Source organism: Tamandua tetradactyla, chromosome X (assembly GCF_023851605.1).
Source record: "Tamandua tetradactyla isolate mTamTet1 chromosome X, mTamTet1.pri, whole genome shotgun sequence".
Lineage (NCBI taxonomy): Eukaryota > Metazoa > Chordata > Mammalia > Pilosa > Myrmecophagidae > Tamandua > Tamandua tetradactyla.
The window spans coordinates 22626603-22648165 of NC_135353.1; the positions used below are offsets into that span (position 1 = coordinate 22626603).

The 21563-nt window shown below is 37.5% G+C and overlaps 1 protein-coding gene across 4 annotated transcripts in view; it reads left to right on the forward strand.

Moving 5' to 3' along the window:
- The window catches only part of ARHGEF6 (Rac/Cdc42 guanine nucleotide exchange factor 6), a 166260-nt gene extending 162867 nt beyond the window's left edge, over nt 1–3393 (forward strand). For all 4 annotated transcript variants that reach the window (XM_077145354.1, XM_077145353.1, XM_077145355.1 and 1 more), the window contains one exon: nt 938–3393. In XM_077145354.1, the coding sequence (XP_077001469.1) occupies nt 938–1078 (141 nt within the window). In that variant the 3' untranslated portion in view covers nt 1079–3393. The remainder of the gene's footprint in view (nt 1–937) is intronic.
- The last annotated feature ends 18170 nt before the right edge of the window (nt 3394–21563 follow it).

Here is a 21563-nt window from a genome sequence, read left to right on the forward strand (position 1 = left end):
AGAATCTATTGAATATGACAACGTGATGTTGGGATTAAGAAAGAAGCAGGATAAATCGAGTAGATTGAAATACTAGTGGTCAATGAAAGGGAATGGTAAGAGGTATAGAAAAAAATAGGTGGAACAAAGATTAAAAAATATTGGGTAGATGGAAATACCAGTGGTCAATGAGAGGGAGGGGTAAAGGGTATGGAGTATATGAGTTTTTTTCTTTTTTCTCTTTATTTCTTTTTCTGGAGTGAGGCAAATGCTCCAAAAATGATCATGGTGATAAATATACAGCTATGTGATGATATTATGAGCCATTGATTGTATACCAAGTATGGAATGTTCTTATGTTAAGAATGTTCATGTTTGTATGTTGTTTTGTTTTGTCAATAAAAATAAAAATAAAGAAGCAGAGAGTAAAAATGAGGCTTCTTACTTGGGTGTCTAATTTGATATGGTGGTGTCTCTCTGGGAGATTGGGAACCATAGGAAGAGAAGTTTAGGGTGACAGGGGAGATATTGAGTTCTGTTTAGGACGTAAAGAGTTTGTGGTGTTTGTAACACTTCTAGGTGGTAGTGCCAAGTTGGCATTTGAGATTGTGGGAATGGTTCTGAGGAGATGAGGTCAGTACCAGAGAGACTTCGGAGGCCCTTTAATATACCCCTAAGTTGAAAGAGAAGAGACATTAAGTGAAGAGAGTGTTGAAAGAGAAATGGGCCAGGACCAGAGCCATAGACAATGCTAGTATTTCAGGAAATTAGAATGCGAAGGGGTGATCAAGGAGACAGAACCATCAGGAGACTTTGCCATCTTAGAAGCTGATGGAGGAGAGTCTGAGAAAGGAAAGTGTAGGCAGTGGTGAAAGCTGCTATGAAGATGAGCAGGAGGAGCTCTGTGAAAAAGTCATTGTTTTGGTAATCAACAAGTGTTTTTTTTTTCCCATCATAGGAGAACAAAAGAATGAAACAGTGTCTGGAAGAAGAACTGAAATCAAGACGGGACCTAGAAAAGCTGGTCCGGAGGCTGTTGAAGCAAACGGATGAGTGTATTCGGGCCGAGTCCAGTAGCAAGACCTCGATTCTTCCATAACTATCACTGTACAGCTGGGCAGAGTGTGCCTTTGGGACACGTTGAAATGTCTGGCTGGATGATTTGGCTCAGTTTGCTCACTTCTTTGATTTTTAATTTTGTGTTTTATTCTTTCTGTCTTTCTCAATTGTGTGTGCATAAGTGTGTGTTTGCTTGGGTGTTTTTTGTTAGGTTGTTGGTTGGTTGTTTTATTTTAAAATGGGGTAAAGCATGAGGTGGTGGTAGAAGTCACCCCAGAGTCTTCCAGTCAATAAGAAAAGGAAAGCTAATGCAGGCGAGTAATTTCAAACAATCTTCAGATGGCCTTTGATTCATAGTGCTTCTGTAACAACCGTAGCCCTTGGGTGACTCATTGGGCTCAGCTACTGTTCCAAAGCAGCTGGCCATGTTTATTAATTATGAACCTGGCTTTTTCCCCAGAGCTTTCCTTTACCTTGAAGTCCATCATCACCCATGACTAACAAATTTTCCTGGTGATCCAGCTGCTCTTCCCCAGCCAATCATGTGCCATTTCTCACTTTTTTTTTTTACTGCCCTATGTTGTCTATAAAATCAAGAAAAAAATCCAGTAGAGTTCTCATTCCTTTTTTATTGCTTTGCATTTTAACTTGGGGAGGTAGAAGCTGTGGTCATCCAGGCCAATACCAAATCTATTATCAATTTGCACTGGACGATCCTCCCTTGAGCAGCGGAGTTGACCATTTCTTCATTAATGCATGATGGTTTTTTCCATAGCCTTCTGACTAATATGTAAGTTTGATACTCCCCCAGTGCTTTTAGCCAACCATACTAAGCAGTGTGTAAACCTAGTATGTGTGCACTTTGCTTACTTTTAAAAAATGTAATTTAGACTGTGACAGTTACTTTGTTGGCACTGCATATGCTAACTGAAATATTTCATCCTTCAACACAATTTGCATTAAGGAAATAGTGTATGCCCAGTAGACAGCTTACATTAATTTTATTTCTCTCCCACATTTGCTGTGAGAAGTTGTAATATTCATTGGCCTCTTCCAGTAACACTCTTAGCATTATTTACAGAAATGTGCTGTTGATCCAGTTTGTATATCCAGAACAGAAGAGCCTCTCTGGTAACTCTATGCTGGTTACTAGTGAAGCTGATTATTTGGAGCCGGTTTACTCAATCAAATCAAGTTGGCAACCTTGTATATATCCCAGAAATTAGCACTATGAGAATCCAGATTTAGAAGAGAGTTGCAGAAGGGCAGCACACATCTAAATTGAGCACAATTGAGTCTGCCTAAGGCTCTAGGACAGAGCAGTGCCCCATCACCCCCTCCCAAAAGACAGGTGAAATTTGGCCAAGTGTGGAAGATCATTAGAAAGGAAGGCAAACGGCCAGAGTTGTCATACAGATATATTTAATGGTACCTGCAAGTGTGGGTTTTGCAAATGATGTTTAGAAACCAAAGTAGAAGTTTGGAATCCCCAGCTTGCAAAAGGAGTCCTTTTCCTTTCTGATTCTGGGTGTCTCAAGGTCCCATAGCTACATGGTACAGAGCTGTTGCCTGCTTGAAAACCATTCACAGGAAGTGGTCTCTTCCTGCAGGCTAACATCAGCCAACCACAAACAACTGTCTTGGGAAGCTGGAGAGTGAAGAAGATTTCTAGGAATGGCTGTTCAGTTTAGATATGACATCCTTCACTTAAAAATGTTTAAATGACAGGGCGGGCCATGGTGGCTCAGCAGACAGAGTTCTCACCTGCCATGCAGTAGACCCAGGTTCGATTCCTGGTGCCTGCCCATGCAAAAAAAAAAGTTTAAATGACAGCAAACCACTCAGATCTTAGCATCTGCCCTGCCTGCAATTAGTCAATGGCTAGCAATAAATGTGCAAATTATATCCATAGGAAACGTTTTTGTGATTGCAAGTTTTTAGTTAATAAGGTATAGGATTGCTTAAAATATAGACAGATCTTTATTTTTAAAGTGATGTGTACATATGCATGTTTGGGGACTTGGCCCCCCGATGGGCGGTCTTCAGTACTCTGGGTATTGATGCCTGTGCAAACTGGTGTCACATGCTCACACACTAAAAAATAATATAAAGGAAATGAAGCCATGTTAACCTGAGAGCGGTGTCTCCATAGTTGTGTTGTTTACAATACTCTGTAAATGGGTTCCTGTTACCCTGTAATTAAACTGCTTTCCTTAGAGGCCTTTCAGTTCCTCTTCTGTCATGCCCCTTCTTACATAAGCTCAATTTTTCTAACTTGTTTTGATTTTGAAGACTTTTAAAATGGACATTTTCAATAAATGAGAATAACAATGCTTTATTAAAAAAAATCCTTTGAATCTTTTTTTCACTAGCTGGCGTGCAGAAAGATTTATTTTGTAAGGTCTGCTTACTCTCCCATTTCCCTCACTGACCAGTCATCTGGCCTGCATGTAAAAGGTCAGTCAATGAGGGAAAGGTAGCCAGCCTCTACCTTTTACATGCAGACCAGATGACATTTGCTCCCTACTTTACAGAGAAAATACATTTCATGAGACAGAATCTTCCTTAATTTTTTCACCTTTCTTCCTCTGGCCCCAACCTATAAACTGTCTATACCAGTTCTCACCATTTTCCTGCTCAAGCATGTCCTTGATCTTTAGTCTTGCCCCCATTCCTCTTTATACTTGGCAGGATTTAGTCAGTCACTGATATCCTCTATTTTGAGCACAGTTGGAATGCTGGAGTAGCGGTCAGAATGACAATATTTGCTCCACCTCAATATAGAATAGCTGGATATTATCTGTTACTTCTCAGTATCCATTCCTACCCCTTTTATATTGCATCCCCACCCCTGAGGGCTAAAAGTATATATGCTTTAGACTCTCCACATTCTGGATACAATGTGGGTTCTGACACCTGTTGGGTTCTGGCAATGAGATGAACTTTTATGAAGTTTGGAGGGCTTGATTTATGCAAAGTGTATCTTTCCAGTGCTTGTTAGCTGACACAGATGTCCATATGTTGTTTTCCTTTAAGCTGAGTGCCCTGTTCTGCCAGCTTGCCAGCATTTGCTACCACCCAAGCAACAGAAACAGTAGTATTTTATACTTTATTCATTTTCTCTTTATCTGGAAATAAGAATTGTTGGAGAATTAAAGCATTCTCCTCCCACACCCTTAGATGGAATGCGGAAGTGACATGTTTATAAAAACAGATGATTTATAGAGGGTATTATAAGGTCAGAAATGTACTCAAGTCCCCATCATTTTTTTTTTCCCCATCATTTATTGGAACAGCTTTTGAATGTGTTCAAGTGAGGTTTGGAGCAAATATCATGTGCTATGTTGCAAACTATCATGAAATATATAATAAAAGTATATTACTGGTTGTTATCTACAGTATAATTCTCAGTCATTAGGTACTCCATGAATGCTTTTTTTGTTTTTAAATTTTTATTCTAGTAACATATATTCAACCTAAAATTTTTTTATAGCACATTTAAACACATAATTCACTGATGTTTATTATATTCACAAAGTAGGCTACCAAAATCACCATCCATTACCAAAAATTAACAATCAATCCAAATGTAAATTCTACAATTTAAGCACTAACTTCCAATTTCCTACCCCCACCCCGGCCCCTCATCTCCTATATTCTAGATTTGGACTCTGAGTTTGCTTATTCTAATTACTTCAAATAAATGAGATCATACAATATTTGTCCTTTTGTGTCTGCCTTCACGCAACATAATGTTTTCAAGGTTCATCCATGTTGAAGCATGCATCCAAATTTCTTCCCTTTTTATGACTGAGTAATATCCATGGTACGTACATGCCACATTCTATTTATCCATTCATCTGTTGATGGATACTTGGGTTGCTTCCACCTTTTGGCAATTGTGACTAGTACTGCTACGAACATCAGTGTGTAAAGACCAACAGGTTTTGCTTGAGGCTTGATCTGAGTACCTATTGGGGTACTTGGCTGGAGATATGAAGTCAATGAGGCGGGTTCTAGTCCTGCTTGCGATAGGGAGCCTCTGAGTTTGGCAGAAAAGACATTCAGGTGCACAGGTACTCCAAAAGGAGGCCAAAGCATCCCACAGTACAGAGGGGGCTAGTGGAAGGTAAAAGAAATACAGTGGAGTTGGGAAGGGAAGAAAGTATGGAGTAGGAAGGATTTGAACAGTGCCTTCAAGGACGAGTAGGGCTCTGAGAGGAAAGAAGGGTGGTCATGGAAGGTGAGGCAGTGGGGACCACTCAGGCCAGGGTTTAGAGCTCTCTGGTGTTTTCTGGAGGTGTCTGGAGTGGTGGAGGGTGAAGTAAAGGTGCTAAGATTACCACTTCTCCATCCCAGGCTGGTTCCAGGTTGATCCCTCTGTCTCTCCATCGTATGGTCTTTTATTTTTAATCTGCAACCCCCCCCACCACCACATTTGGTTTGAAAATTTAAAAACGTCAAAATTTGAAAGACTTGTATTATGAATATCTGTATACTCCTCACTTACATGCAGCAGATGTAACATTTTTCCACAGTTGTTTTATCTCTCTCTCTCTCTCTCTCTCATATAAATAATACTAAACAGTTTTATTCTGAACCATTTGAAAGAAAGTTGCAGACATGATCACCCTTCCCTCCTAAATACTTCAGTATGTACCATTTAGGAAAAAGAACATTCTCCTATAGAACCACAATAAGATTTTCTCACCCCTCAAATTTAACGCAGAATCACAATAATGATATCAAACATTTAATCCTTATTCGGATGTTAACAGTCGTCCACAAAATGTCCTTTATAGCTGTTTGAAGAATCCAAGATCCAATCAGAGAACATGTATTATGGTTGTCATGTCTCTTTTGTCACCTCCAATCTAACACAGTTCCCTTCTTTTCTTTTTAATTTTTTTTTAATTAGAGAAATTTTAGGTTTATAGAAAAATCATGTAAAAAATACAGCATTCCTGTATACTCCCGCCCATTATTAACGTGTGGTACTTTTGTCACAATTAATGAAAGAATATTGAAATTATAATATTAATTATACTCCATAGTTTATATTAGTGTGTATTTTCCCCATGTATTACCCTATTAATGACACTTTACATTAGTGTAGGACATATGTGATAATTCATGAAAGAACATTTTTATAACTGATTATTAAGTATAGCCCATTGTTTAAAAATAGGGTTCACTGTGTCGTACAGTCCTATATTTTATCTTTTAATTTTAATTCTAATAACATATTCAATCTAAAACTTCCGTTTTTAATCACATTCTAATACATAATTCAGTGCTGTTAATTTCATAATGTCGTACTACCATTACCACCATCCATTTCCAAAATTTCACATTCAACCCAAATGCAAATTCTGTACAAATTAAGCTTTAACTCCCATTCTTACCCCTAACTCACGCCTGGTAACCTATACTTTAGATTCTAACTCTATGATTGCTTTTTCAAATTATTCTGTATCAGTGAGATAATGCTGTATTTATCCTTTTGTATCTGGTTGGTTTTACTCAACATAATGCCCTCAAAGTTTATCTATATTATCGCATGCATCAGGACTTCATTCCTTTTTAATGCTGAATAATATTCTATTGTTTGTATAATACACATTTTGTTTATCTATTCATAAGTTGATGGATGCTTCAGTTGCTTCCATCTTTCACAACTGAAAATAATGCCATTATAAACATTGGTGTGAAAATATTTGATCCCGTTCCTGCTTTTAATTCTTTTGGGTATATACCTAGTAGAAGGATTGCCGTGTTATATGGTAATTCTATACATAGATTTCTGAGGCACATCCAAACTGTCTTCCACAGCAGCTATGTACCATTACCTTCCCACTATTACATTCCCACCAGCAGTGAATGTGTGTTCCTATTTCTCCAATATTCTCCAACACTTTTAATTTTTTTTTAATAGTAGCCAATCTAGTGGTTATGAAATGGTATTTCACTATGGTTTTGGCTACACTTTCTTAAGAACTAATGATGTTGAGAATCTTTTCATGTGTATTTTGCCGTTTGTGTATCCTCTTTGGAGAAATATCTATTCAAGTCTTTTGCTCTATTTAAAATTAGGTTGTTTGCCCTTTTATTGTTGAGTTATAGGCTTTCTTTATATATTCTGGATTTTACCCTTATTGCTTATGTGGTTACCAGATATTTTCTCCAATTGAGTAGGTTGTCTTTTCACATTAGTAACAAAGTCCTTTGACGCAGAAAAGTTTTTAATTTTCATGAATCCCATTTATTTATTTTTCTTTCATTGCTTGCACTTTGGATGTAAAATCGAAGAAACCATTCCCTCACAAAAGATCCTGAATATGCCTCCCTATATTTTCTTCTATTTATTTCATATTCCTTGTTTTTATATTTAGGTCTTGGATCCATTTGGAGTTATTTTTTGTATATGGTGTGAAATAGGGGTACTTATTCATTGTTTTGCATATGGATGTCCAGTTCTCTCAGCATCATTTGTTGAAGAGACTATTCTTTCCCAATTCAGGGGACTTGGCAGCTTTGTCAAAAATAACTTGACCATAGATATGAAGGTTTATTTCTGAAATCTTAATTTGAATCCATTGCTCAATATATCTATCTTTGTGCTGGTAGTGTGCTGTTTTGAACGCTGTAGCTTTGTAATACGCTTTAAAGTGAGGAAGTGAGTCCTCCAACTTCATTCTTTTCTTTCAAGATAGTTTTGGCTATTTGGTGCCCCTTACTCTCACAAAGAAATTTTATAATTGGCTTTTCCATTTCTGCAAGGTAGGCTGTTGGAAGTTTAATTGGTATTCTGTTGAATCTGTAAATCATTCTGTGTAGAATTAAGATCTTGATAATATTTACTCTTCTAATCCATGAGCATGGAATGTCCTTCCATTGATTTAGATCTTTTTTGATTTCTTTTACAAAGTTTTGTAGTTTTCTGTGTATAACTCCCTTACATCCTTAGTTGAATATATTCCAGATATTTTATTCATTTAGTTGCCATTGTAAATGGAATTTTTTTTCTTGATTTCCTCCTCAGATTGCTCCTAACTGGTGTGTAGAAACACGACTAATGTTTGCATGTGGATCTGTACTCCCCCCCCCCCCCACTTTACTGAATTCATTCATTTGTTCTAGTAGCTCTGTTGTATATTTTTCAGGGCTTTCTCTATATAGGATCATGTAGTTTGCAAATAGTGAAATTTTTACTTCTTCCTTTCCAATTTCAGTGCCTTTTATTTCTTTTTCTTGCCTAACATCTTTGGCTAGAACTTCTAGCACAGTATTGAACAACAGTAGTGACAATGGGAATTTTGTTCCAGATCTTAGAGGGAAAGTTTTCAGTCTTTTACCATTGAGTAGGATGTTAGCTGTGGGATTTTCATATATGCCCTTTATCATGTTGAGGAAGTATCCATCTATTTCTCTCTTTCAAAGTGTTTTTATAAAGAAGGATGCTGTTTTTTAAAAATGCCTTTTCTGTGTCAATTGTGATGATCATGTGATTTTTCCCTTCATTTTGTTTGTGTGGTATATTACATTAATTGATCCCTTATTTGAACCACTCTTTTTCATATCTGTGATAAAACTCACTTGATTATGGTGTTTAATTCTTTTAATGTGCTATTGGATTTTATTTGCAATTATTTTGCTGAGGACTTTTGCATCTGTATTCATAAGATAAAGTGGTTTATAATTTTCTTTTCTTTTAGTATCTTTACCTGGTTTTGGTATTAGGGTGATGTTGTCCTCAGAGAAGGAGTAAAGTAGTGTTCCATCTTCTTCAATTTTTTGGAAGAGTTTAAGCAGGATTGGTGTTAATTCTTCTGGGAATGTTTGGCAGAATTCAACTGTGAAGTCATCTGTCCCTGGGCTTTTCTTTATTGTGATGTTTTCATGACTCATTGTCTCTTACTCGTAATTGATCTGTGAGATCTTCTATTTCCTCTAGAGTCAGTGTAGGTTTTTCATGTTTCTAGGAATTTGCCCATTTCATCTAGATTATCTAATTTGTTAGCATACCGTTATTCATAGTATCCTCCTCTTATAATCATTTTCATTTTTATGGGGTTAGTAGTAATGCACCCCCAATCCCTGATTTATTTATTTGCATCATATCTCTTTTTTCTTTGTCAGTTTAGCTAGGGGTTAGTCAATTTTATTCATCTTTTCAAGGAACCAAATTTTGGTTTTGTTAATGCCTTCTGTTGTATTTTTAAATTTTCTACTTCACTTATTTTGGCTCTACTCTTTTCTATTTCTTTTATTCTGCTTGCTATGGGTTTAGTTTGCTCTTCTTTTTATAGTTCTTCCAGATGTGCAGTTAGAGCTTTGATTTTACCTCTTTCTTTTTTAATGTACACATGTAGGGTTGTGAATTTCCCTCTCAGCACTGCCTTCACTACATCCCATGAGTTTTGATAGATTGTGCTTTAATTTTAGTTGGTCTCAACATACTAACTGATTTCATTTGTAATTTCGTCTGTCATCCACTGATTGTTTAAAAGTATGTTATTTATCTTTCATATATTTGGGGATTTTCCAGTTTTCTGCTTGTTATTGGTTTCCAGCTTCATTCTATTATGTTCAGAGAAGATATTTTGTATGATTCCAATCATGTAAATTTGAGACTTCTTTTATGTTCCAACATGTGGTCTATCTTAGAGAATGATCCATGATGTATACTTGAGCAGTATGTATATCCTGCTGTTTTGTGGCTGCAATATTCTGTATATGTCTTTTAGGTCTCGTTTATTTATCATTTTATTCAAGTTCTCCCTTTCCTTATTAATCTGCTAAATGTTCTTTCTTTTGTATTGTGGTGTATTGAATCCTCCAACTATTTTTGTAGCGGTATCTATTTCTTCCTTCAGTTTTGCCAGTAGGCCTCATATATTTTGTGGCACCATGGTTAGGTGCATAAATATTTATGATTGTTATTTCTTCTTGGTGGATTTCCTCTTTTATTAATATATATATGCTCTTCTTTGTCTATTGTAACAGCTTTTGACTTAAAATCTGTTTTGTCCAATACCAGTTTAGCTACCACAGCTTTCAATTGCTCACTATTTTCAAGGATTATCTTTTTCCATTCCTGCACTTTCAACCTATTTGTGTTGTTGGGTCGACAGTGAGTCTCTTGTAAACAACACATAGTTAGATCATGCTTTTTTATCCATTCTGCCAGTCTGTATCGTTTGATTGGAGATTTTAATCCATTAACATTGAGTGTTATTAAGTGTATAGACAGTATTTACTTCAGCATTTTGCTGTTTGATTTTAATATGCCACATCTTTCATCTTTTTTTCCTTTATTGCAAACTCCTTTACTGTATAGTGATCTTTTGTGATTTGACTGATTCCTTTCTCATTTTTGTCTCTGTATATATTTTAAATATTTCCTTGTAATTACCCTGGAGTTTGTATTATGGAATTTAGAACAATTTTAGAACTAGCATCTATAAGCTCCTAATTTGAAAAGATACTGTACTGGTTTGAAAAGATGTATGTCCTCTAGAAAAGCCATGTTTTAATCTAAATCCCATTTCATAAAGGCAGAATAATCCCTATTCAATACTGTATGTTTGAAACTGTAATCAGATCATCTCCCTGGAGGTGTGATTTAATCAAGAGTGGTTGTTAAGCTGGATTAGGTGATGACATGTTTCCACCCATTTGGGTGGGTCTTGATTAGTTTCTGAAGTCCTATAAAAGAGGAAACATTTTGGAGAATGAGAGATTCAGAGAGAGCAGAGAAGAATGACATAGCCACGAGAAGCAGAGAGTCCATCAGCCAACACTTTGGAGATGAAGAAGGAAAACGCTTCCTGGGGAGCTTCATGAAACAAGAAGCCAGGAGAGAAAGCTAGCAGATGACGCCATGCTCACCATGTACCCTTCCAGCTGGGAGAGAAACTGTGACTGTGTTCACCATGTGCCTTCTCACTTGAGAGAGAAACCCTGAACTTTATTGGCCTTCCTGAACCAAGATATCTTTTCCTGGATACCTTTGATTGGACATTTCTATTGACTTATTCTAATTGGGACATTTTCTTGGCTTTAGAACTATAAACTTCAATAACGTACAAGTTCTCTACTCCCATCTGTTTATGTTGCTTTTGTCCCATATTAACTTTTTATGTTTTTATGTCCATTATGAGGAAATAAATTTTTTCTTCACTCAATTGTATTCTGACTCTTAATAGGAATTAAAGAGTAGAGTTGTATACTGAAGATACGGTACTATTGTGTTTTGCATTTACCCTTTTGCCTTACTGATATCTTCCTTTCTTTACACTACTCCAAGCCACTCTCTCCTGTTTTTTCCTTTCAACTTCAAGAACTCTTTTTAGCAATTCATATAGTGGTTTGTTCTGTGACAATACCTCTGAGTTTCTGTTTGTGAATGTTTTAAACTTTCACAAGTAGTTTGAAAAGTCTGTTTTAAAGGTCAATTTTGCCAGATAGAGAAATTTTGGCTGGAAGTTTTTCTCTTTTAGTACCTTTAATATATCCTACCTCTGCCTCCTCGCCTTAATGGTTCCTGATGAGAAATTGGCAGTTAGGCTTTTTGAGGCACCTTGTGTGGTACAAACAACTTTTCTTTTGCTACTTTCAGAATTCCTTACCTTTAACCTTTGATGTTTTGATTAATATGTGTCTCAGAATAAGTCTATTAATGTTTATCCTGTTCATAGTACTTTGTACTTCTTGGACATGTGTATTTATGTCTTTCATTGGAATTGGCAAAATTCTTGGCCTTTATTTCCTCAAATATTCTTTCTGTTCTGTCCCTTTTCCCTCTCTTCCTCTTCTGGGACTCCCATGACATGTATGTTTTTATGCATTATGTTGTCATTCAAATCCCTGAGAAACCATTCAATTTTTTCCTATTTATTTCTCTATCTCTTATTCTGTTTCTAAGATTTGGATTGTCCTGATTTCTAGTTCAGTGATTCTTCCTTTTGCTTGTTCACATCTTCTGTTGTATACCTCTAGTGTACATTTTTTTTGTTTCTAACATTTTCTATTTTAGTCATAAATAAAAAAATGCATAGTACAAGCCCTTTATTCTACTTCAAGTACTCAGTTAAAGATTAACAATAAATCGTGGATGGCACAGATATTATTTGTTAGCATGATTTAAACATATAAAAACAATCAACATTTAGTTAATCACATGGACACTTTTTCTTTTAACAAAATAATCATCACACATGGTAACAAATTCTTTATGATTTTTCATTTAGAAATATTATAATATTAAGACTAAACTTACTATTGCAACAACAAAAATTTAATCCATTAACTGTGAACTCTTTTCATTTTTCCTTCTTCAACTTCCTGTGTGGTGTCCCAAGCTAAGCTAGTCAAATTTTAGCATAATCTTCATTTAGAGTGACAGACTTTCATTTAGAGTAATAGACACCCAAAATTCCTTTGAAAATGTAAGCTATCTGTAATTCCATAAACACAATCACATCACATACCACAAAGATACAAAAAGTAACCATGGAATAGCTGTATTTAAAATGTGACTTATTGGGCAGGCAATGGTGGCTCAGGGGCAGAGTTCTTGCCTGCTGAGCTGGAGACCCAGGTTCGATTCCCTGAGCCTGCCCATGTCAAAAAAAAATTACATATATATATGTAATTATATATATATATATGTAATTATATATATATGTAATTATATATATATATATATATATATATATATATATATATATATATGACTTATTGGCCATTGGATCATGGTTGGATAGATACATAATAAAATTTTGTACCATAAATATTTCCAATGCTAACTTTTTCCATATGGAAAGAAAAAAAATATTTTGTATAAAAGAACAATAAAGTACTCAAAAGCAAGCAATGTGCGCATTTTAGTTCATCCTCCAGAACAACTACTAAATAACCAAAAACAGTACAGAACAGCTCCTGGAGCCACGATAGTGACCGGACACACAGCATACCCCAGTCTGAACCAGCTGGACTGGCTGCGAGTCTCCGGAACCGTGAGTTCCCCATGCCGCGGCGGCCAGTGCCCGGCACCCCTCCCCCACAGGTGGCTTCCCAGAGGGAAAGGAAAGAAACTCTAACAGTAGCAGAGACTGAGTCCAACCAAACACCAATTGTGGCAGTGCATTGAATCTATAAATTAATTTAGGCAGAACTGACATCTTAACTATACTTAGTCTTCCAATCCATGAACACAATATGCCCTTCCATTTGTTTAGGTCTTCTGTGATTTCTTTTGACAATTTCTTGTAGTTTTCTTTGTAAAGGTCTTTTGTCTCTTTAGTTAAATTTATTCCTAAATATTTTATTCTTTTGGTTGCAATTGTAAATGGAAATTTTTTCTTGATTTCCCTCTCAAATCTGAGGGGGAAACACTGTTCATTACTGGTGTATAGTAACAGTACAGATTCTTGAGTGTTGATCTTGTAACCTGACACTTTGCTGTACTCATTTATTAGCTCTAGTCATTTTGCTGTGGATTTTTCAGGGTTTTCAACATATGGTATCATATCATCCACAAACAATGGTAGTTTTACTTCTTCCTTTCCAATTTTGATGCCTTGTGTTTCTTTTTCTTGTCTAATTGCTCTGGCTAGAACTTCCAACATAATGTTGAATAACAATGGTGATAGTGGACATCCTTGTCTTGTTCCTGATCTTAGGGGAAAGTTTTCAGTTTTTCCCCATTGAGGATGATGTTAGCTGTGGGGTTTACATATATTCCCTTTATCATGTTGAGGAAGTTCCCTTCTATTCTTATTGTTTGAAGTGTTTTCAACAGGAAAGGATGTTGAATTTTGTCATATATCTTTTCTGCATCAGTCGAGATGATCATGTGGTTTTTCTGCTTTGATTTGTTGATATAGTGTATTACATTAATTGATTTTCTTATGTTTAACCATCCTTGCATACCTGGGATGAACCCTACTTGGTCATGGTTTACAATTCTTTTAATATTTGATTTGCTATAATTTTGTTGGGGATTGTTGCATCTATATCCATTAGAGAGATTGGTCTGTAGTTTTCTTTCTTTGTAATATCTTTTTCTTTGGTGTGATGGTGATGTTGGCTTCATAGAATGAGTTAGGTAGCTTTCCCTCCTCTTCATTTTTTTTTGAAGAGTTTGAGCAGGATTGGTACTAATTCTTTCTTGAATGTTTGGTAGAATTCACATGTGAAGCCATCTGGTCCTGGGCGTTTCTTTTGGGGAGTTTCTTAATGACTGATTCAATTTCTTTACTTGTGATTGGTTTGTTGAGGTCGTCTATTTCTTCTCAAGTCAATGTTGGTTGTTCATGCCTTTCTAGAAAGTTGTCCATTTCATCTACATCATCAAATTTATTAGCTTAAAGTTGTTCATAGTATCCTCTCATTAATTCCTTTATTTCTGTGAGGTCAGTGGTTATGTCTTCTCTTCCATTTCTGATCTTATTTATTTGCATCCTCTCTCTTCTTCTTTTTCTCAACCTTGCTAAGGGCCTATCAATCTTATTGATTTTCTCATAGAACGAACTTCTGGTTTTGTTGATTTTCTCGATTGTTTTCATGTTCTCAATTTCAATTATTTCTGCTCTAATCTTCATTATTTCTTTCCTTTTGTTTACTTTGGGGTTAGTTTGCTGTTCTTTCTCTAGTTTTCCCAAGTGAAGAGTTAATTCCTTGATTTCTGCTCTTTCTTCTTTTTTGGATTTAAGGCAATAAATTTCCCCCTTAGCACTGCCTTTGCTGCATCCCAAAATTCTTATATGTTGTGTTTTCATTTTCACTTGCCTCGAGATATTTACTGATTTCTCTTGTAATTTCTTCCTTGACCCACTGGTTGTTTAAGACTGTGTTGTTGAGCCTCCACATATTTGTGAATTTTCTGGCACTCTGCCGATTATTTACTTCCAACTTCATTCCTTTATGATCTGAAAAAGTGTTTTGTATGATTTCAATCTTTTTAAATTTATTGAGACTTGCTTTGTGACCCAGCTTATGGTCTACCGTTGAGAATGATCAATGAGCACTTGAGAAAAAGGTGTATCCTGCTCTTGTGGGTTGTAATGTTCTATAAATATCTGTTAAGTCTAGCTCAGTTATTGTATTATTCAAATTCTCTGTTTCTTTACTGATCCTCTGTCTAGATGTTCTGTCCATTGATGAGAGTGGGGAATTGAAGTCTCCAACTATTATGATAGATGTGTCTATTTCTCTTTTCAGTGTTTTCAGTGCTTGCCTCATGTATTTTGGAGCATTCTGGCTTGGTGCATAAATATTTATGATTGTAATGTCTTCTTGTTGAATTGTTCCTTTTACTAATATATAGTGTCCTTCTTTGTCTCTTTTAACTGTTTTACACTTGACATCTAATTTGTTGGATATTAGTATAGCTACTCCTGCTCTTTTCTGATTGTTATTTGCATGAAATATCTTTTCCCAACCTTTCGTTTTCAACCTATGTTTATCCTTGTATCTAAGATGTGTTTCTTATAGACAGCATATAGATTGGTGCTGTTTTTTAATCTGTTCTACCAGTCTATATATTTTGATTGGGGAATTTAATCCATTAACATTTACTGTTATTACTGTACATGCCATATTTTCTTCTACCATTTTGCTTTTTGGATTTTACATGTCATATCTAATTTTTCTTCTTTTTGTCTTTACTGATAGTCTTCATTTCTACGCTCTTCTCCACACATCCTTCTGTCTTTTTGTATCTGCCTCTACTGCTTCCTTTATTATTTCTTGCAGAGCTGGTCGCTTGGTCACAAATTCTCTCAGTGAATTTTTGCCTGAAAATGTTTTAATTTCCCCCTCATTTTTGATGGACAATTTTGTTGGATATAGAATTCTTGGTGAGCAGTTTTTCTCTATCAATAATTTAAATTTATCATCCCACTCTCTTCTTGCCTCCATGGTATCTGCTGAGAAATCTACACATAAACTCATTGGACTTCTTTTGTATGTGATGGATTGCTTTCCTCTTGCTTCTTTCAAGATTCTCTCTTTCTCTTTGACATCTGACATTCTGATTAGTAAGTGTCTTGGAGTATATCTATTTGGATCTATTCTGTTTGGGGTATGTTGCACTTCTTTAAGTCTTTCATAAGAGTGGGGAAATTTTCAGTGATAATTTCCTCCATTAGTTTTTCTCCTCCTTTTCCCTTCTCTTCTCCTTCTGGGACACTCACAAAATGTATATTCATGTGCTTCATGTTGTTATTCAATTCCCTGAGTCCCTGCTCATATTTTTTCATTCTTTTCCATATATTTTCTTTTGCTTGTCAGATTTCAGATGTCCCGTCCTCAAGTTCACTAATCCTATCTTCTGCCTTTTGAAATCTGACATTATAGGTTTACATTGTTTTTTTCATCTCTTTCACTGTGCCTTTCATTCCCATAAGTTTTGTGATTTGTTTTTTCAGACTTTTGATTTCTTCTTTTGGTTCATTCCTTGCCTTCTTTATATCCTCCCTTCATTCATTGATTTGATTTTTGATGAGGTTTTCCATGTCTGTTTGAACATTCTGAATTAATTGTTTCAACTCCTGTATCTCATTTGAATTGTTGGTTTGTTCCTTTGACTGGGCCATATCTTCAATTTTCATAGCGTGATTTATTATTTTTTGCTGGCATCTAGGCATTTAATTACCTTAATAAGTTTATTCTGGAGATTGTTTTCACTTATTTTACCTGGGATTTTCTTACTGGATGACTTTATTGTCTATCTGTTCTTTGGCCTTCAGTTCAGATTATTCTGTACCACTAGCTTAGGTTTTGTTTAACAGAGCAGAATTTTTCAGTTCTTGTTTTCTTGTTTCTTGCCATACCTGTATGGTTCCTTTCCCCCCCACCCTTAGGAGGTTCTACTTAGGTATTGTAGATCCCAGCCAGATTTTCCCATACCAAACTGGCCTCCTGTCATGAAGAAAGAGTCACCTGCATTAGTTTTCCCTGAGGCTGAGATCCAGCAGGTTGAAAGACTTTCCTGTGAAGTCTCTGAACTTCTGGGCAGAAAAAAACTCTGTGTTTTTCCTGTCCTGTCCAGAATGTGGCACTTTTCTGCCTACTGGTCTCACCAGCATAAGGTGATGTGTTACATTTAACTTCAGCAGACTCTCCCTGCTTGGGGCATGGTAGAGACAGAAGAGATATTGTAGGCTGGATTTAATCACCTCAATTTTCCAAACCCTGGGGTCTGAATTCCTTGAGGGAGGGAGTTCACCTGAGCTGGGCCCCACCCCTCTCCTGGGGAAGGTACAGGCTCCAGGAAAGCTCTCAAGCAAGCTTATTTCTGCCTATGTCTGGGGCAGTTGTAGCCTGAGAATCCCTGCTGCTGTTTCCAAAGGTAGTCAGCCACAAAAAAGAGAGAGAAAAATTCTTCTCAAAGCAGGACCCCCCTTCCTTGGATTTGCAATCAAGAGCATTTTGTTACATTGCTTTGTGTACCTTTAGATTCTATGTGCCCCTTCATTTCCTTCAGGGCCCAGACCCTTTCATGTATTACATGCTATCTGAGCAAAAAAACCTCTGTTTCTTTTTTTCTTTTTCTGTCAGCCCTGCTCCCTTGGTGCTGTGGCAAAAATCAGGAACCTCTGCTTTGACTCGAGGTTCAGCTGAGCTGGGGGCCTATTTTTAGTAGTCAGAATTTGTGAATTAATTCCACAGTTGGAGCTTAGTCGTGCTCAGCCCCTGCTGCTGGTAAAGTCCCTTTCTTTCCCCTTTGGGAATCAGCCTATGGTAGAGGGGCACTGGCTGCCACAGCTTGTGGAACTCATGGTTCTGGGTGGGCTCGCAGCCAGTCCAGCTTGTCCAGACTGGGGTACACTGTGTGTCCAGTCACTGACATGGCCCCAGCAGTTGTTCTGTTCTGTTCCTAGCTATTTAGTAGCTGTTCTGGAGAATGAACTAAATCCCACACCTCGCTAAGTCACCATCTTGGCACAGGACTCTTAACTATTTAAATTTATTTGTCAGATCTATATATTCTTTTCCCTCTCTCTCTTTGTCTTCTTTAAATACACTTAGTGGTACTCTACAATTCTGTCCCCTCCTCCAGACCTTCCTCTCCTGTCTTTTTTTTTCAGCTGGCAGAACTCCTTTCAGTATTTCTTGTAAGGCTGGTCTCTTGTTGGCAAAGTCTTTCAGGACTCCTTTCTCTGTGAAAACTTTAATCTTCCCCTCAATTTTGAAGGAAAATTTGGCTGGGTACAGAATACTTGACTAGAAGTCTTTCTCTTTCAGGATCTTGAATATATCATGCCAATGCCTTCTTGCTTCCAGGGTGCTAGTTGAGAAGTCTGAAGTCAGTCTTATTTGATTTCCTCTGTATGTATTAGATTATTTTTCTCTTTCCACTTTCAGGATTTTCTGCTTGTCTTTAACATTTGACAGACTGATTAGTATGTGCCTTCGGGAAGGCCTATTTGGACTTTTTGTGTTTGGAGTTCTTTGGGATTCTTTGACTTGTATATTTATGTCCTTTATGGGGGTTGGGAAGTTTCCCCCCATTATATCCTCAACTACTCTTCCTAGCCCTTTACTCCTCTCTTCTCCTTCTGGGACACCAATGATTCTTATATTTGTGCACTTCATTTTGTCTATCAATTCCCTGAGTTCCCATTCAATTTTTCCATCTTTTTTGCCATTTGATGTTCTGAGTCTTCAAAGTCAATTATCCTGTCCTCTGTATCACTTATTCTTTCTTCTGTCTCTTCAAATATGGTGTTGTGTGCCTCTAGTATGTTTTTTATTTGGTCAACAAAGTCTTTAATCTCCACTATTATAGTGATTTCCACTATTTTTTATTTATCCTTTCAAATTCCTCTTTGTGCTCTTCTACTGTCTTCTTGATCTCCTTTATGTCATTTGCTATCCCACTTATTTTATTAAGTAGAATTGTATGAACATCTTTGATTAGTTGTTGAAATGTCTGTGTCTCCTCTGGTGTTTTAATTTGGTCATTAGGCAGGACTATATCTGTCTGCTTTGTGATACGCTTAGTGATCTGCTGTCTTCATTGCATGTAAATATCTTGATTGATTTACTTTGGGAGTTGATTTCTTTCAGTATTTTAAGGTCTTGCATTTGTGGGATAGTTGTACAGCAGGGAGCAGGGCATGGGATAGAGCACTCAGTATGGTGCTTTGTTTCAGGGCAGGTAAGGGCACAGGTTGGGGATGTTACATTGGTGCTTGTGAATGTGGGTACCCAGTGGCCAGAAAGGATGTAGCTGTGTGGCTGTACCATTCTGGGGGGCCTAACCCTGGTGTGCACTGGTCTAAGGCACAGGGCCCTTTGTGCGCATGCATAGAGGTGTGGCAGCAGGTTGGCATTACGCCTTTGTGTATTCGGGACAGATGTGACCCCAATCCAAAGGTCGGCCCTTTCTCAAAGCTGGGAAGTGAGGCTGAGGGCTGTGCACATGTGTGATTCCAGGACTGCTGTAAAGTGTGGTTCCCAGAGCTGAATGACGTGATTGGAGGCTTATGTGCATGCATGGTCCTGGGAGTGCTGTAAAGGGATGAGCTGAGCTAAGGGAGGGTGGTTGTGAGACTGTGTGACACTAGAGGGTAGGGGTTAGGGGTAGTCTAGGTATGGAGGTTAGTGCCCGCAACCTTTATGTGCTGACAACAGCCTCCAGGGAACAGGGAGCAGGAGATAGTGCTCAGGAGGCGTGCAGGATAGATGGGTTGGGCTGCACTTGGGGTGGGGGTGGGGGGCAGATATGTGCACTGTGGGCTGGTGGGGTGGGGGTGCCTGGTGCATGGAGAATGGGAGCGGGTGATGGTTCAGGTGCATGGGGTGTGGGGTGAGTCTCCAGTCACAGGGCTGTGCTGGTGAGGGTAGTGCGCCCAAGGAACACGGCCTGGCTTACTTCCTAGTCCAGTGCTCCAGTCCGCAGCTCAGTGCCTCTGTGCCAGGCTCCAGCTTTCTGCCTCTCAGTTCCTTGGCTTCTGCAACCAGGGCTGCCACATGTGGTGCAGAAGGGTCTCCCAGGTCAACCGCACTCCTGAATTGCCACCTCAGCTACCCTCCTGTCCCTTCTCTAACTTTTCCATGGAACAGGGCTAATCCCGAGCTACTCTAATCCACCATCTTTCCAGATGTCTGACTATTTACTTTTTTAAAAAACATTTTCCATTGACACGTATTCACATACATACATTTCATACATGGCATACTGTCAATGGCTCACAATCTCATCACATACTTGTGTATTCATCTCCTTGATCATTATTTGAGCACTTGCATCACTCCAGAAGAAGAAAGTAAAAAGAAAAAAACTCATACATCCCATACCTTTACCCTTCCCTCTCATTTACCATTAATATTTCCATCTATCGAATTTGTTTTACCCCTTATGCCAACGACTATTTCTTCTTTATCCATATTTTTTTACTCATCTGTCCATACCCTAGATAAAAGGAGCACTAGATGCAAGGTTTTCACAGTCCCACAGTCACATTGTAAAAGCTATATCATCATACAGTCATCTTTAAGAAACAAGGCTACTCGAACACAGTTCTGCAGTTCTAAGTACTTCTCTCTAGCCACTCCAATACACCATAAGCTAAAAAGGGATATCTATATAATGTGTAAGAATAACCTCCAGGATAACCTCTTTACTCTGTTTGATACCTCTCAGCCACTGACAATTTATTTTTTTTCTGATTTCTCTGTTCCCCCATTTGGTCAAGCAGATTTTCTCAATCCTTTGATGCCAGGTCCTGGCTCATCCTGGCATTTCTGTCCCATGTTTCCAGGGAGATTTACACCCCTGAGAGTTATATCCCACATGGGTTGGGGGTGGGGGGCTGTGTCAGCTTAGCAAGCTAGGCCACATCTGAGCAACAAAAAAGTTTCCCTTGGGGTGACTCTTAGGCCTAATTTTAAGTAGGCTTGGCCTATGCTTATCAGGAATCAGTTTCATAGGGACAAACCCCAAGATCAAGGGTTCAGCCTATTGATTTGCTTGTCCTCACTGCTTGTGAGAACATCAGAAATTCTCCCAATGGGGAAGTTGAATATTTCCTCCTTTCTCTCTATTTCTCCAAGGGGGGTTTGCAAGTATTTCTTTACACACTGTCCAAATCACTCTGGGATTTAATGGGGCATCACACTAACCTGGATGAACCAACAAAAATTTCATGCACTATTGAAGATTCCATGTACTTATGGTGTTCAACTAAATGGACCATACAAGTTAATTAGGAAATGCACTACCCAAAATAAAAAATTTGCACCAAATAAACATCTGTCCCTTTAGTCTCACAGAGAAGTTGAAGTTTTACAATATGGACAATATCATTCTTTACCAAGTCTTCTGATTTACCTTATTCCTATCCAGATCAGTTCATTCATGTCTCTACTTGATGTCTGATCACTTTTCAACTTCTTAAACAGTTCCTGTATGGGGTGTTGCTGACTTTTGTAGCTTCAGAGCTCTAATTCTGAGTCTCAAGTGTCACATAAATACCCAAAGTTTCTTGAAAAGATCATGTTATATACAAACA